Raw genomic sequence first — 18349 nt, 5'->3', positions numbered from 1 at the left:
GTCAAATCTTTCCAATGACTCCAAATAAATAAATGCTGTGTGTGGCAAAAATAATACTGACATATGAAAAAAAACAGTCTCCTAGAAATCTTATACCTTGAGCAATAAACTACTAAAATTACTAGATTAGTAAAGATTTGCAGTTAGATTTTTAAAACAGCAAATCAAAACAGCTTCTTCTATATATTGTCATTTTCAATGACAACATCAAAGAAATAAAGGGCAAAAATAATTTTAAGGCAAAAATCATGCTTCTAAAAATCTCAGTCAAAACCCAAAATTACTCAGGCTTTTTGATTCTCATTAATTATTTACACAGTGTGGCTTTCTTGCTGTGCGGGTCCAGTCTGTTCCTTTGAGCATTATTATTATTTATCATTTCTTGAGCACTTAGCACTGTGTGAGATACAGATGATAAATTCCTTCCCTAGGGGACAACTATCAAAGCAATACAAGCAAAACACGGAGATTAGCTATTTAAGAAATGAAAACTAAATAGAAGGTTAAGGAACACATTCTGAGTTCCCTGTTTTGCTTTTTGCTGTAAGCTCATGCTACAACACTTGCTTCTTTTGGGGGTGCAAAAGAAGACTGAATTTGCAAGATAAACAACTAGCTTAGAAGAGATAGAAAACAGATCTCAGGGATCATTCCAAGAAAATATCCTACCTTAGAAATCTTTTCACTCTCTGATATATAAAAATTACAAGAACCTATTCCTAGCTCTACCTCAATCAGGCCCTTGAGACACGAGTTCCTACAGTTCTTTAGATTGTATGAGCTACTCTACAATTCATTTTAGCTAGCACACTCAAAAGTTTTTGCCTAGGATGGTCTGAATTGGGTTTCTTTGTCATTTGCACCTGAAAGAATCCTGAGAAGTTACATAATTTGCCCAAGGTCCAGTGGCTGCTAAATGGTAGAGTCATCATTCAAACCTAGGTTTGTGCACCTCTACATAGCAGGCATTTCCTAATATGTTACTTTACTGTTTATCCTACAGATGTTTAATTCCTAAAATCTAGTTTCCTTTAAGACTGGGAAAGGGGCTGGGGCTGGGGCTGGGGTGGTTGGTCTAATTCTCTATTGTTTCCTGGTAGTAGGAGTGAGGTGAAAGTGGCAAATACAGTAATATCCAATAAGAATTTATTTTAACCAATTTTGCATGGTATTTACCGAGCAAGAACTCAAGTTGGCAATCATACAAACTTCGACTCAAGAGCAAATTGAAGGTATATAAGACTAGGATAGAATGGTATCAAAGTATTTTCTCTACTCTCTGCTCTACCCAGTTGTAAAGACTGCATTAAAAAACAATGCTTAGGGCTTCCCTGGTGGCGCAGTGGTTGAGAATCTGCCTGCTAATGCAGGGGACACGGGTTCGAGCCCTGGTCTGGGAAGATCCCACATGCCGCGGAGCAACTGGGCCCGTGAGCCACAACTGCTGAGCCTGCGCGTCTGGAGTCTGTGCCCCGCAACAGGAGGGGCCGCGATAGTGAGAGGCCCGCACACCGCGATGAAGAGTGGCCCCCGCACCACGATGAAAAGTGGCCCCCGCTTGCCGCAACTAGAGAAAGCCCTCGCACGAAACGAAGACCCAACACAGCTAAAAATAAATAAATAAATAAATAAATAGAGTAGCTATTACTTTAAAAAACAAAAAACAAAAAAACCCCCCCAAGATTAAAAAAAAAAAAATGCTTAATACCCACAACACCAAATAAAATGTTTAGGTTCTCTAAGTTAAACAAGAATACATCTATTTATTTCCATTTAAAAACTACTTTATTCACTGTCTCAGCAATATATGCAGAGAAAAACAAGTACTAAAATGAGGCTAGCAGTTTACAAATCAATGGCTTATTTTTTGATAATAGTCTCAAACCGAATGTCGTTTCCTCACTTTCCTATTTTAAATGCTTACTTTATTTCCTTTACTGCCTTTATCATTATTTGAAATTATTTTGTTTATTTACTTGCTTCTTACTTTATTTATTACAACTTATTTATTCACTTATTAGCAGGGATCTTGCCAATTTTTTAAATCATATTTCTCATCATATTTTTAACAGCCTGGCTTATAGATGACACAAAGTATAAATCTGTTAAACTAAGTAAAAAAATTACACTGCTCCAAAATAAAAGTCACTGTTTTGATACCTATAAATACACCAGTATCTTGAAACTAAAGGATGATGGATTATTCTGTGTTCTCCTAGAAATTAAACTGGGATGGAAATCTGTTGAGAGCCCAGGGGTCAGTGGTTGAGGCAGCCAGTGGCATTCTCTAGTGGGGATTTGCTTAGCTGAGTCCTAGTGAATCTAAGGCCATAACGTAGGAAGGCTTCCTGCTTCAACCAGAGGAGCTCTTCACGCAACAGGGTTTCACAAGGACTCGGCATAAGCTTTGGCTTGAAGAAAGTGTTTCATTACTTAAAAACAGAGGTTTAGGATAGGGTGGTAGAAACCACTGTTCGGGGGAATTTGGAATAAGAGATAGCTAAACGTATTTTGCATTGTAAATTATATTTATTTTTCCTTTTCAAAGTCAATGTGCTGTAAATATTATTAATCCCATTTTTATAGTATAATAACAAAATTATTTCTGCCTCAACTTTAAAGATCTAAGTGACTACGCTCTTTTAGAATTTTAAGGATAAATGAAACATTAAGGCTTCTAGAATCAGAAAACCTTTGCCTTTTAGCTATATAAAAAATTAAAAGTTAAACCTTTTAATCGGAAAGGTTTAGGATCCTACCAAACTTTATATTGGAAAACTTTAGGATCTTTGGATTCAAAGATTTCTCCTCCCACTGTGTTAATCTTGTATTTGTATTTGATTTCTTTCTCTGTAGAGAGAACATATAAAAACATGTTTAGTGTTCCCTCCCTTTCCAGGTTGTATTTTATCTTGAGTAGATTTAAAACCAGATTAGTTGTAATAGGATTCCAGGATGTGGGCAGATGTCTACTTGTCACTGACGATCTCTCTTGCAATTAGCTCCTTCATTATTTCATTGGTACCACCATAGATTGGCTGAACTCGGGCATCCACATAAGCTCTGGATAAATAAGAAGATGATTGAATGAATAAACAAAAGATATTAGAAATTATAAATTCTGCCTCACCAGGTAACTATTAATTACTTTAAAGTGTTCATTTAATGAAATCCAAACAATAAAAGTTCTTTGTAAATTACTTTTTTTTCCATATGGCATCCACCCTAGATTGGTATAATTATAAAATTCTATTAAGATATTGATCATTTGTATAGTTTTGTTTTAGTCTGCTTGAAGAGATTACAAATTCAAAATAACATTTCTAAGTATGTTTCTTTTGATTTAATTTTGTAAAATTCAGCACATATAATAACATTCCAAAAAGGGCAACTGTAAATTTAGAAATGGATGGAATGTCTTAATATCTTGTTACCTTTAATGTTTCCCCCCAAAAGCTGAAATCTACTGGCTTTATAAAAAACAAAAGAGAAAAGAAAGTATGTATTTTCTAACATCCTTTAGATTCCCATCACTACTGCTGCCATCAGCAGTATAAACTGATGCTTCAGAAAATATTACTTCACAAAGTTAACAAGTAACTTATTTTTTGGAAATGATTAACAGTCACTTCAGTAATGTATGAGGTTGAAATACTGAGTGGCTGAGTATACTGCCATAAAAAAACAAGAAGGAATTCACTTTTGGTAGTGATGACAGCAACCATAACACTATACAGTCGGTTTTACCTTTTCTCATCTCATTTTATCCTCTCAGCTCTGGAATTAGGGAGGATAAATATTATTATTGTCTTGCAGGTAAGGGAACTGAGATGCTGAAAAGTTAATACATATACTAATTAATGGTTGCTATTTAATGGTCACATAACAGATCATTGGCAGCCTGGAATGAAAAGGTAGGTATCCTGCCACTTTGGCAAGTATCTTTTTTATTACATCTCAACATTTTCATTGGCCCAGAAATGTAAGATTAGTTATTGAGCTTTGGACTTTTCTAGTAGACAAATTCAAAGGCATTTTTTTCAAGCATTAAATTTTTTTTTTAATTTAATTTGAGACAAATTAAATGTGCAAGCTCTCTAGGACCATGACCAATTCTGAATTTTTCCTTGTCCACGTTCACCATGGTACCTTACAAACAGTGAGCGCTCAGTAAATATTTATTGATTTGATTTCCTGTATTACAAAGGAATTTTAGAGTCTCAATAGCTACTTTCTTATGAAACTTGAAATCTAGAGACATATGTGTTTTCAAATATATTTTTTCTTTTGAACAGATTCCATTGTTGCCCACAAAATCTAGCACTTTCATTTAGAGGACTTACCTGGCATTTCAGCCTACTTCAGCAATCTCAGTGCTTTTAGACATTTTTGGATCAGGTTGGGCATATTTTTTTTCACATTAAAGAAGTTCCAATGGAGTAGGTAATTGACAGAGATCAGTAGCCCTTTTATAGGTTACTGATTAAATTCAGTCATCAACTAAAATTAACAGAGAATGGCAGCAGAAGGAATGTTTAACCCCACAGTGATGAAGCTCTCTATCTCAGGCCGCTCTTCCTAGCACTGCAGACAGGTCTTGAAATGGCAAAACTTAAGCCTCACTTGTCATAGGCCCAAGCCTAATGAGTAAGACTGAAGTAAACTCACATGCTTAAGACTGGTTATTTTTAAACAAACAGAAAACAAACAAATAAAACAAAACCAAAAAGCAAAAAGCACCTCTTTGACCTGTGAAACCAAGACTCAGCAACACACACACACACACACACAAATAATATAGCTTAATCTTAGGATATAAAAACACAATTAGAATGATTTTTTTTCTATCTCATCAAAGTCTGTACACTTCATCCACATACTGCCTAATGTATCTAATTAGCTTTTTTGATATTATCCTACTACTCTCTCTCGTTATCTTATGAAAAGTTCCTTCCCTATGTCTTTGGGGAGAGAAAGAGCAGCCTAGTTTAAAAGTTCATATAGTCTTCAAACCAACAAGCTGGCCAAGAAGGGGATTATTATTCCTGAAAGGAAATGTAAGTCTCTCAAATTGAAACTAGGGATTTCAAATAAGCCATCAAGTTACAATTTTTGCTTGCTATTGACCTGATGGAATTGCCTCTGAGAAAACAGAGACCAAGACTTATGCTACGCTCTAATCTTGGACCATGCAGATGGTTGACTCCTCTTCACCTAACATGCCTTTCTTAGGAACCGAACCAAACTAGACAAGCACTGAGCCATGACATGTCTACATACCCTGCAGCAGTTATAATAGCACAGTTAAGTAGAAAAATATAAACACCTATTATTATTTTACTTTCTTAGCATTTTGAATATTGTCAATAAGGTGGATTAATATTATGAATAAAACATGAAAACACACAGGAAAAATTCCAGAGATGATTTAATTTGTGCTAGCATAATTCAGTGTTTACTTTGATTTCATGACTATACAAAGATAAAAAAAAATAAATCTGCTTTTGATTAAGGCCTGTTTGAAGTAGTTCTGAAAGGATATAACAAAATCCAAGTCCAAGGATTGATAAAGAAAAGGAAATCATTTAGCTACTTCATGCCTACATTCTGAAGGAAGGAAAAACCCTACTTGTTGCTGAGTTTTTATAAAAAAGGTATAAATTATATACACCCTGTGATTAAAGCTTTCTGAGCTGCCCAGTGGCTACAGAAAATTAGTAAATTATACCTAACAGAAGCTCTATGCTGGAGCTTCTGTTTTTAATGTAACTTGAATAAAATGTTGATTTTCCTCATTAAGGACTATAAGCAAATCAAATGTTTTCAACTATGTTTGCCAAAATGATAAATTTGAAAGTAAATTTGAATACTAGTTTGATAATTTTTCTCTTTTAGATACTCTGTATTTAGATTAAAATTATAAGAAGTTTTTGGAAGCTCATAGCATTCTCATTCTCAGATTCAAAACTAAATTGGACTTCTCTCTATATAGCAAAAACTTCCCTGAGAAAATATTATAAACTGAAAATATTGCCAAATAAGAGGAAAAATATATCTTCTGCTATGAGGAGGAGAAATGCCATGGAGAGATTGCTGAGGCAAAAGACTATAGGAAGAGGGAAAGAAGAAATTATGGCGATGGAGGAAGAAATACGGAAGAGGATGCTGCCTACTGACAAACTGGTACTGCTTCGAAATGATAACAAGAATATTCATATGTAATACAATAAAAAGGCTATATTTAATTTATTTTAAAGTTGAAGGAAGTACGAATTCTACTTAGAAAAAAATAATACTTTTGATTTATTTTTAGAGAAAAATAGACAACAAAAAATTTAAGACATGACAACTTAGATCATTTTTATATGCAGGTTAATTTTTCTGTAATGTCTATTTTTTTTTTTTTAGTTTTAAAAAAGTGATATTTTGAAAGAAGACATACAAACGACCAAAAGGTATATGAAACAATGCTCAATGTCACTAATCACCAGGGAAATACAAATCAAAAACACAATGAAATATCATCTCACACCTGTCAGGATGGCTATTAACAAAAAAGCCTAAAGACAAGTGTTGTCGAGGATATGGAGAAACTGCAATACTGGCACACTGTTAGAGGGAATGCAAAGTGGTGCATCTCAGCTGCTATGAAAAATAGTATGGAAATTCCTCAAAAAATTAAATAAAACTACCATATGATCCAGAAATCCCACTTCTAGGTATTTATTCGAAAGAATTGAAATCAAGACCTCCAAGTGGTGTTAGCACTCACATGTTCAATGCAGTATTACTCACAACAGCTGAGATGTGGAAACAACCTGTATGTCCATGGACAGATGAATGGATAAAGAAACTGTAGTATAACATATAATGGAATACTATTCAACCTTAAACAGAAGGAAATTCTGCAATATGTCACCACCTGGATGAACCTTGAGGACATTCTTCTAAGTGAAATAAGCCAGTCACAGAAAGACAAACACTACATGATGCCACCTATACTAGGTATCTAAAATAGTCAAATTCATAGACTCAAAGAGGAATGGTGGCTGCCAGGGGCTAAGGGGAGGGGGAAATGGGGAGTTACTAATCAATGGGCATAAAGTTTCAGTTAAGCAAGATGAATAAGTTCTAGAGACCTACTGTACAGCACTGTGCCTACAGTTAACAATGCTGTATGGAACACTTAAAATTTTGTGAAGAGGGTAGATCTCATGTTAAGTGCTCTTACTACAGTAAAATAAAATAAAATAAAACAAAATAAAATAACTAATAGTCAATGCAAATTAAAGGAAGAATAATAACCTATTTTTTACCCATTAGATTCACTTAAAGTTTAAAACACAATAACATTCATAGCTTAGGAGGAGAAGTCATCCTTAGACTTTGTTCATTTGAGTGTGAGTTGCTTCAGACTGGAGGAAATGATCTGGAAATGCATTAAAATTTAAAATATGCATACTTTTGAACTAGCAGTACTACTTTTGGGACTTTGTCCTGTTGTAATCAAACACACATGTATCTAAGATAAATGTATGAAGGCGTTTATTGAGGCATTGTCACAGTAAAAAACTAGAAAAAACCTGAATAATTAACCATGATCAATTATAATAAAATATTATTCAACTATAAAAAAGGGATATTAATCCCTCTGTATAATGATTCAAATAAAGCTTTAATATATTATATATTTATATTTATTTACATTTATATTTAGTATATTGTATAATGAAGTACATCTTCACTTTTTAAAAATATGACAAAATCCTAGTGGTGAGCTGATAACATGAAGCTGTTTCTATCTACTTGAACACACTCCACAGTCAGTTGAAAAATACAAAGGTTTTGCACCTCCTTTCCCTTTGTACTCAACGTACAAAGGACAGTTCAAGAAATTTTCCTTTTTCTTCACACCACCCAGAAGAGTGTAACACAACAGGCATACTCACTTTGCAATTGGGTACTCCCACATGTATCCCCAACCTCCATGCAGCTGCACGCAGTCATAAGCTACACTGTTCTGTAACTCAGATGCCCTAGATGACCAAAATAAAAAGCAGAAAAGGAACATTTGAAATGAATTTTCATGAGATGCTTTACAATCAGGAAACAAATTATTTATGATTGTTTAAATGCTTACATTTATCAAACAATTAAAATTAGGCATATTAGCCAACCAGAGAAGATTGATATAAATTCCATGTGAAATAAATCTCAAGAGAATTTTCATATAACAAATGCTTTCTTCATCAATTATACTTCTGGCTGGGTTTTTGTTAAGTTTAGAAACAAAATGTAGAAAGCTTAGACTATTTATTAGGTGTTGGCTACCTTAAGCCTGAAAAGAATATAGTGAAAACTTGAATTTGGTCTAATTTATTCAGATTCTCTATGTGATCTAAGTTAACTGAATAATTATACAGTCATCTATTTTCTTTTGCCTTGTGTAATATGTGTTTTTTTTCTTCAAATGTGTCACTTCCTACCTAAAGGTTGCAATTCTGAATTTTAGTAACTGAAAAAAACTTTTTTTCAGAAATAAACTGAAAGTAAAAGTGGAAACCTAAGAGGGCAGACCTCTATTAAAGTACCTACTATCACATAGGAAACTTATTGACGATCATTTGGGAATTATTATTCCTGAAGTATATGTATATTAATATAAGGTGCTCGAGAAATATCCTTTTCTGATCTTATCACAACAATTTTAACTATTGTTAAAATCCATGAGATGACTGGTAGGGACTTTATTCATCTTAACATAAAATACAACTTAGTTCAAAATCTTTTCAACTTACTTTCAACAGTGGGAAATATAAAGAAAAGGTAAGCATAGACATATTTTCCTATAAAAAATAATTTTTAACTCAAGCCATAGGACAGGTCAGGATGTTCCTGAGAAATACAGTAACAATATAATGATTAACAGACAAGATTCAGGGGGCAATGATACTTGGAATTCTATACATTTTTGTATTTGGCGAGTATTTTAGTAAAATATTTGCTGGGTTAAAACTACTTGCTCCCTCTCCTCCAATATGAAATATCAGTATGTCTATAAACCTGGTGTTTTCAAAAAACAGTAAGGCCAACAGCCATCCAAATATCTTTTTCCAAAAATATCTTATCTAATATATTTTTACTCTTTTTCCCACTAGTCAAAAAACTTGCTATAAATGTAAATGTAAAACGTCTCCCCCAAAAGTGCAAGTTTCTAGTAATTCTACATGACTTTTCAACCTGGCAACTTTATTATTTTGGAATCATTACATAAACCACTATTCTGCATATTTCCCCATTCTACTTCTGACTGAACTGAACACAAGTTAATGAATAATGACAGGAATTTTTTCCAGGTTATTTTTGGGCTAATGAGATGTGAGAATGTTTGTTTTTAAAAGAGGAAACAAAACCCACTTCCAGAATTTGATTTAAACTATGTTCTTAAATCTTAAAATACACAAAAGCCTTACAGGGGTCTTTTTTCATTAACACATCTTTAATACCATTGCTAATCATCTTTAACACAAATGAAAGTCATTCTATAGGACATTTTTTTTTCCTTTTGCTTAATAGAGCATGTACAACTTTTGATTGGAGAGTCAAATCTTCAGAAATTTTTCTTAGATCTGGAGAACATCTTAAATAGAAAAATCTTGCCCAATCTACTCATTTCACAGATATCAAAATGTTGGCCCAGAAATAATTTAATTTAATTGCAGTTATTTAATGAAAGAATTGGGACTCTATCTCAGGACTCTAAGTATTTCTGTAATTTTGTGATCTCACTATACTGCCACTCTTCAGATAATCTGAGATTAAACTACTACTTGAATGAACTAATCAGTCATCTTATTTTAGTCTCTTAATATTTTACTTTCAATGGCAAGCTAAAAGTTAAAAACCAACTTGAGTAAGTTTTAGCACATTATAAATATGTTTAATGGGGCCCTTCAGCATTTTTTAAAAAGGTGGTTCTTATTGCTAGTGTTCATTTACTTAGCCTTCTTCCTTTAAGACCCTCAAGGCTGAGTTTCAAGTTGGAAGAATTCCATAACAATCTGTGCAAACACCACATTTTAATTACCATAGCATGCATACCAATATTTCGCCATGGAAGCAGTGGCAGAGTCCAGACGTTTCGTTTCATGCAGCTGGAGACAGCTGTCCACAAAAGCTCTGGTTACACAAATGTGTGTTTTTAATTCTGCTAGCTTATGCTGCACCGTCTTGAGTTTAAAGGAAATGAAAGGAAAAGATGAGCATAGGAGAAGAGCATATTTTGAGTCACTTAGCATATCAAAAATTATACAGTAAAATATCTTTAGAGCAAAACAAAAGTGGAATTACTGTTCTTTTTTCTCCAAAAAAGAGGCATATGTTAACTAAACAGCTCAAATTAAAAACCCACTATATTTCATTGCTAAGAAAACTTGTACTAAAAGATAAGATGCAAAAGTAGATAAATAGATAAATAACATTTCATGTTTTAGGTTAAAAAATTTAGACCATCTAGGGAACTTTTCGAAAAACAGCATGACTTTAATGGGTGAACACCATCTTGAGGTACAGTCCTTTAGGTACAGCTGTTGAAAACTCTTATTTTTGTCCAGAATCTAAATCCATGAAGAATTTTTCTCTATTAATGAAATTAAGTATACACATTTTCTGCTTTTTTGTCTTGGAGTAAAGTAATAAAGTAACAAGCTGGAGGGACAACATCAAAAATATTTATTAGACATTATTATTTTATATTGCAAAGTATTTAATCTAGAGCTGTAGAATGCAATGGGAGAATAACAGAATCAGAACACTCAAGACATCAAAGTCCAGTACCCCCCAACCTCTTCCACCTTTCCCCACCCTCCCTCTTATCTCTCTCAATAGCTTGCACAGTCTCTAACTTGAACTGAATGGTCTGGAATTGTCAACGATAACATACCTAATAGATACCTCCCCCTGCTGGCCACAGACAACCAATAGTATTCTTGGAAATCATTCTATCTAGACCATCCTCAATTGTTCTAGATTGCTCTAACTTCAATCAAATTTTCTTGCATTCCCTGACTCTTGGCTCTCACACCTTGAACTCTGAGTTTACATCTGGTCTCTTTGGCACCAACTCTTGAACCACCTTCAGGAAACTGACTTGGATTTGAAATACTACTGGCTTTCCACTTTGGGTAACCTCCAAAAATACACCCCGTTCTAGCTGATCTCAAGTTCAAGGCTCAGCTATGGTCAGCTGCCTCTATCTTCCTTGTGGAAATTCAGATACAAACAGAGTTTTGAACATTCTGCTTGGAATTTATGAGTGAGACCTTCACTGTGGCTAATAAAAGGCATGGAAGTTAGTGACAATGGCACTAACTTGGTGGCACAGTGAAACTCAAACTAGAAATTATGAATGCACCCAACGTACGCAATGGCAAGTCCAAAGTCATGATTGCATTCTCAAAAGAAGGCTTCCTGGACCAGATATTCAGAGGATGTTGACCTGCCTTTGCTACTTGTTACAGCAATCTCAAACCACAAAACCAAACCCTTAAAAGCATCATTGTAGTGGAGACAGTTTGGGTACTTACCATTTCTGGTAAAGAGTAGAAAAGGAGTATAATAAGATCCAGGACCAGGCAAGACCAGGGTGTTGTCAGCTGGAGAAGGAGCTCTGAGGGACAGATTCCTTATATGTGTATCAACATAACTATTATGCTGATGGAAAACCCAAACTGACTGCCTTTCCCTTGGGCTTACTCCATCCTGTTCTAGAAATAGACAATGTGACTGGCATCTAATGATTCTAAAGCCAAGCAGTGGGGAGGCTGGCACCACACTTTTCCACTTCTTGTATCCTGGCCTCTAATTTAGAACATGCCAGGTTTACCAAAACTTTCTTCCTCTTTCATACTTTCTCTTACTTTTTCTACCTCCCTTTCTATCCATTTCTATTTAATGAGGCCAAATCTCTAACCTTTAATCAGCACAAAGTTTCCCACTCCCACCCCACACATCCAAGTGTACTCACAGAAGAATCTAAAGATGCAACAGGAAATGAAAAAGCGGGGGAATACCCTTCTATATATTGAACACAGATGACTATATATTCCATGAAAATCCCTGAAACTGATCTCTTAGCTTACTCTTGGTGTAGGTCAATGACACTACCCATGACACTTCATTTGGAACGTAAGGGGGAATCTGACAAAGTCTCAAGATACTATTGCACACCGCCTCCCCACCCTGCGATGACATTTGAGAACTTACTCACTATTTACAATATGAGAGAATCAAGATCTCTAAGCCCAATTATCTCATAAGAGAGCTGTTTCTATGGAAATGCTAGGAGCTTCTAGAAGCTGAAGTTAAATTTCAGACCAGAATGGGCTCATTTAGAAAATTCTTGCTTCAGTGCATTCAGGTCCACAGGTTTGACAGAATTAATGCCACCAAGAGTGCATAAGTTACTCTTGGGGGGATAAGAGATTAAATATTTACATACTCTTGGCATTGAGTTGGGTGTTAGCCAAACAGATTTAGTCTTTGCTCTTCATTGCAAACACTGCATCATGCTTTCAGAAATTGTTCTCTAATGAATGGTAGGTAATAATTGTACCACACATTATTAGCAGGTGCTTGTGGTGAATTATCAGCATGCTCACAGCAATATTTTTTAACATTCATTAATAGTCACTCATAGATAATACTGCAGCTAGCATTTTATTAAAAAAAAATTCCCTAAAGTTGCAAAGTGGATCAGATGGCATCTCTTTCAGAGTTCTGAATAACACAGTTCTTAGAATCATAGAATTATGGAATTGGAAGACCCCTTGGAGAAGTTATTGAGCCCAGTATTCCATTTAAACATCACCATTAGATGTACTCTAATATATTACGACTCAAGTATAAACTACAACAACTTAGGTTTGCTACCTGATTTTATAGTTAATTAACCCCACACTCAAGGTCTAAGAACTAAATATTCCCTTTTTGGAGAAATGTAAAGAAGAAGTGTTATTTGTTACCTCTCCTATTTTTTTCCTAATACTTTGTCCCCTTAGAATCAAGAGCACATACCACACAAGAAATAACTAAAGCTTGTGTTAGAAAAGAACACTGAATTTTCACTTCATTGTCCATGGGTGAAAGAGGTGAGAAAAGAAAAAGTCTATCTACCTTAGATTTCTGGGTAGTAAAACTAGTGAATGGGTTAAGAGTGTAGGTTCCAGAGTTCAAGTACTTTTTTAATCTTGGGCATGTTATTTAACCTCTTCATGCCTCAATATCCTTATCTGTAAAATAAGGATAAATATAATATTTATTATATGGAGTTGTGAAGAAGAAAAAGACAATCCATTTGGCACAGTGCCTGGCATATAGGGAACATCAATCAATGACAGACATTATCATTATTTAATATCTGAATTTTACTATTGTATTGTCCATTCCATAGAAAATCATGAGACTTGACAGCAGCTATGGAGAGTATGGATGAGACAAAATGAAAATCCTGTAACTATTGCAACTTAAGTATGGTAGGTCTCCATTCTAAAAAGAAAGTAAATTTTAGGGACTTCCCTGGTGGCGCAGTGGTTAAGAATCTGCCTCCCAATACAAGGGACACAGGTTTGATCCCCAGTCCGGGAAGACCCCACATGCCACGGAGCAACTAAGCCCATGGGCCACAATTACTGAGCCTGCGCTCTAGAGCCCACGCACCACAACTACTGAGCTTGCACTCTAGAGCCCACTAGCCACAACTACTGGAGCCCGTGTGCCAAAACTACTGAAGCCCGCGTGCCTAGAGTCCGTGCTCCGCAATAAGAGAAGCCACCAACAATCAGAAGCCCCCGCACCGCAACAAAGAGTAGCCCCCGCTCGCTACAACTAGAGAACGCCCACGCACAGCAATGAAGACCCAATGCAGCCACAAATAAATAAATAAATAAATAGCATCACAATTAAGTTAAAAACTCAAGATCTACTAAAAAAAAATTTTAAAAAAAGAAAATAAATTTTGTGAAACGCATCCAAGTGGTCAGAAAGGCTCAAAATTCAAGAATATCAAAGAGAAAGGAAACTGAATCGTTACAGGGTCATAAAAATGAGATTTGGCCAAATATAATATAACATTTAAAGGTCTCCTATTTCAATTTAATACTGGAACCATTGTATATCCAGCTCTGTAACAGGAGGTATAAGCACTTATTGGTTATTCATCTTCTCTGAATACATATCTAGATTGAATATGAAAATATTATTCAAAGATACTTATTTATATAAACAAGAAGATTAGAAGAAATATCTCAGAAATCTCAGAACCACATATTTACTTGGAAAACAATACGGCTCCCACCAATGATATAGATACGTGTGGAAGCAGAATGCTACTGCCACCTAGTGAAATTTTAGTAAACTACCTTTGAAAGAAGGCAGCAATAAAATGGCACTTGCTTTGAAAAGGATTAAGAATATTTCTTTTCTTTTTGCTATCAAAATACATATATACACATCTACATATATACACATATATATTATTAAATAAATAAATATTTTGGAAGAAACTTTTTCTCCTATGGGAAAATATTATACCGATTTTCTATTTTTTTCATGGTTAAATGTCAAATAACATTTAATGTTCTGAACTATACAGGTAATGTCGGTAATATTATAGTCATTTTTGTTGTAATTTTATATTAAGTTCATAAACGCAGGAAGTGTAGATTACCAAGGGGATGGAAAAATATGTCTGTTTGATTCACTTTTTATAGTATCCAGAATAGGGCTGAAGGCATGAGTATTTTAATAAACATTTTGAGAAGCAAAGGACATTAATTCCACTTCGGATGCAGTTGGCAAAGTCAGAGTGATACTGAGTAGTATCACTCTCTTTGTGTTGCTAGGAGGTTATAACATGTATTTCCAGAGTCATGCCTATCAAATTACATTTGAACACACAACCTTCAGAAGGCAATCAATACATACTTGCTCAGTGAAACAAATCATGTATATCAACATTTCTCAAAATGAAAAGATTACATGAAAAAGAAATGTAATTTATTTATCGGTAAAAAGATTCATGCATTGATAACAAAGAAACAGCAATATGATTGCTTTATGGTAGCCTAGTGTAATCAGTGGTACTGTGTATGATTTATAAGTGTTTGTGTGCATAAGCTTTGATAAATTTAACTTTTCACAATAAATTTCTGTATATTTTATGGTAGTAAATGATAAAATTGACTAGTATCTACACATATTTTATGCATTCGTGACATACCTTTATTCTTAATTTTTTCGATATTTCTAGGCTATACAGTTCGTCTGCACATTTTAAGTTGCCACAAATCTCCAAAAGTTTTTCCAATGTATTTATTGAAAAAAATCCACATGTAAATGGACCTGTGCAGTTCAAACCTGTGTTGTTTAAGGGTCAACTGTAATAGCTAACTTTAATGAAAGCTCGTTTTGCCAGGCAATATTCTATTAGAATATTAGAAGTGTATTATCTCACCTAATCTTCATAACAACTCTATGAGGTAGCTACTCATATTACATCTTAACAATAAGAAAGTACTTCTGAGACAGATAATACAACTTGCATAGACCACAGAGACTTAAGTAGCTGTACTAGGATTTAAACCACACCTGAACTTAACTTCTATAATGCTGTCCTAAAAAGTTACCAAAGTATTTCATCTTTCCCTTTCCCTTCACAACACCTTTCAGCCGAGACATTCCACTTAGAAATTTTCAATTAGACTTCCAACTCCAGTATTTTTGATGACTGCATTACTTAAAAGCTGTTCCTTCATTTTAAGGAGAGACTAGAGGGTCTAAAATTTGATTGATATTTTAGTGATTACGGCTACCATATACTGAGTTCTTTTGCAAGTAACTTAAACTTCTTGGCAAAACCCAGGAAGTTTAAACACAATCATCCACCTTCTCTGTGCTTGAACCTGGGGAGCAAAACCCTTTTAGTAAAGCTAATACACAAAAAAGCAGAAGGTTCTGCTATAAGTGCATGATCACTAACCTGATTTGGGTCCTCAATTCTGCCAGGAAGCTTACTGTAAGTGTCTCTTAGTTCAGCCTCTCACTCTGAAGAAGGTATTTCAAACCTTCCTTATCTCCATGCCCCATTCACTCACATCTCTTTCTTCCCTATTGATAAGGAAAGATACGGAAGTCTCTGGAAGAGAGCTTTTGCGATTTTCTACCAACAGAGCTGAACCCTTGCTCATCCTTTCCTCTTTCCTTCCTGTTTCAGTGGAGGAAACTCTTCTCCTGTCAGGATGGGAAGGCCTATCTTTCCATGTATTGAAACTTTGGCATCCACACCTTCACACTGTCTCAAAGATCATATGCAGTTAATTATGCTCTCCATACCTACAATCTTTCCCTCTTTACTAAATCCTTTGTCTAGGTATTAAAATATGCTCTAGCATTCTCATCCTAATAATAATAACAAAAATTAATAATCGCCAAATATTTCACTTGATCTCCAGATATTTCCCTCACTCCCTCCCCACCCTCCTCTTCTTGCCTTCTAGTTACCATCCTTTCTCTCAGCTACTTCACAGCCAAACTCAGGAAAGAGTTGCCAGTCATCAGTATCTTTACTTCCTCATTGCCATTCACTGCTCTACTCACTGGGGTCTGGCACCACACCAGTCCCTTAATGGCTCTTATGAAATAACCTCCATATCACTATGTCCAATGGGCACTCTTTGACCTTCATCTCATTTTCCCTCTAAGTAGCTTCCATCCACTTGAAATCCTCTTTTGTCTTGGCTTCTACAATAATACTTGCCTGATTTGCTTTCTCCTTTCTAGCTGTCTACTCTCAGTTTTCTTTGTAGGCTCTTAGTTTCCTATTCTACCTTTAAATCTTGTAATTTTTTTCTCAGGACTCTGTCCTAGGATCTCTTTTGTCTTAATCTCTACTCTCTCCCTAAGTGATCTCATCCACTTCCATGGATCCTAATGTCACCGTGGATGAAAAATGTTGCCTGCCACATAGATAAACAATGGATGTTGCAGCCGTCAAGCCAGCAGCCACTGCAGCGGCCCCCAAATGTGCACCCTGAGGGGAGTCAGGATGGAGGAAAGCAGGATACTGTCCCTAGATAGTTAAGGTGCATATCAGAGGAGTAATTTCAATGAGCCCAGACTCTTGGATCTTCCCATACATAGAAAAGCGATAAATTCATTACTTTGAGAAGCCTGGTTTTCTTTAATTAACAGTGATCTTTTGCTGTTCCAACCACCTGGTTTCTGTTGCAAGACTCCTATATACCCTGGCTCCTCCCTCACCTCTTTGGAGCAGTCCCTCAGAGCTACCCGAGAGGCTGTATTTCGTGCTTACATGCTTAGTTTTGTGCACCAAATAAAACATAATTCTCAGCTTTTAAGTTGTGCATATTTTTTCAGTCGATACCACCTGTATGAAAATCACTCCATATTCATGTTTAGCCTAGACCCATTTCAGATGAGTAAATTGATACTATCTAATACTAATGACAAGCTTACCTGTATGTGTGCAACTGTTTTCCCAAAAGCTTTTCTTTGTTTAACGTAGTTCCTGGTTTCTTCAAACATGAATTCACTGGCTGAAACTGCCAACTCAGCAATCAGTAGCCTTTCCTATAACCCCAAAATTAGGTCTTGAACATTATTCTAATTACACAAGTGATTTTCACATGATTGCAATGAAAATAAATTGCATAATCTTTATAAAACTCCTAAAGATTATTTCTTAACTCTTTATAAGAAAAGACTCACACTGAGATTTCTAAGACTATTTTGACACATAAGTCTCTAAAAAAAATCTTTTATTTTTATGAATGACTGTCTTTATATAGGTATATAAGTAATTTATTTTCCTCTTCTCTTTACTCATCTATGGGAAAAGAAATTCCAAAGTCGTCGATTTTTATTTATTGATCTCTGCATACCACACATCTAATATACCTGAGGAAATCAACATTGTAAAGGGCATAGGTTGAATTAGTGCAAAGTATCCATAGTCAGTTTAATTCCATCTTGTTGGTGATTTTCGTATTCTGTTCTGTGCCAGTGTTCCTCGTCCTTGTCCCATGTCATGTTTCGTGCATGCTGTGGCTGTCACCAGACAGATGCATCCTCTTATGCTGACATGTGAGGCTCGATAATCACTCAGCAACCACAGTCCAAAAAACACAGAAGTGAGGGCTGACACTATGTGGCTAAAACTTTTTAGTCTGAACTTAACAGCTTTCTTTGATTCCCAGGTATTATTAAAAAAAAAAAACAAAAACCTGGAAAATATTTTGGCTGATATTTCATTACAAAGGGCTAAAAATTCTTG

General features: G+C 35.0%; 1 protein-coding gene and 1 pseudogene across 3 annotated transcripts in view; both read right to left on the bottom strand.

The window, feature by feature from the left end:
* The window catches only part of LOC309630740 (tigger transposable element-derived protein 1 pseudogene), a 213618-nt pseudogene that overhangs the window by 158340 nt on the left and 36929 nt on the right, over positions 1-18349 (bottom strand). The window lies entirely within an intron of this gene.
* Positions 1763-18349, bottom strand: part of ACADL (acyl-CoA dehydrogenase long chain) — a 39347-nt gene continuing 22760 nt past the window's right edge. The window contains exons 8-11 of one of the 2 annotated variants that reach the window (XM_082396369.1): positions 17533-17646; positions 10102-10229; positions 7950-8036; positions 1763-3063 (exon numbers count right to left, since the gene is read on the bottom strand). In XM_082396369.1, coding sequence (XP_082252495.1) covers positions 2970-3063; positions 7950-8036; positions 10102-10229; positions 17533-17646 — 423 coding nt within the window. In that variant the 3' untranslated portion in view covers positions 1763-2969. The remainder of the gene's footprint in view (positions 3064-7949; positions 8037-10101; positions 10230-17532; positions 17647-18349) is intronic. The other variant, XM_082396370.1, reaches the window with a different exon arrangement.

This window comes from Balaenoptera borealis (genome assembly GCF_965194805.1).
Source record: "Balaenoptera borealis genome assembly, chromosome: 6".
Taxonomy (NCBI): Eukaryota; Metazoa; Chordata; class Mammalia; order Artiodactyla; family Balaenopteridae; genus Balaenoptera; species Balaenoptera borealis.
The sequence above is the reverse complement of the archived record's forward strand: the minus strand, read 5'-3'. Positions and strand labels throughout refer to the sequence as shown.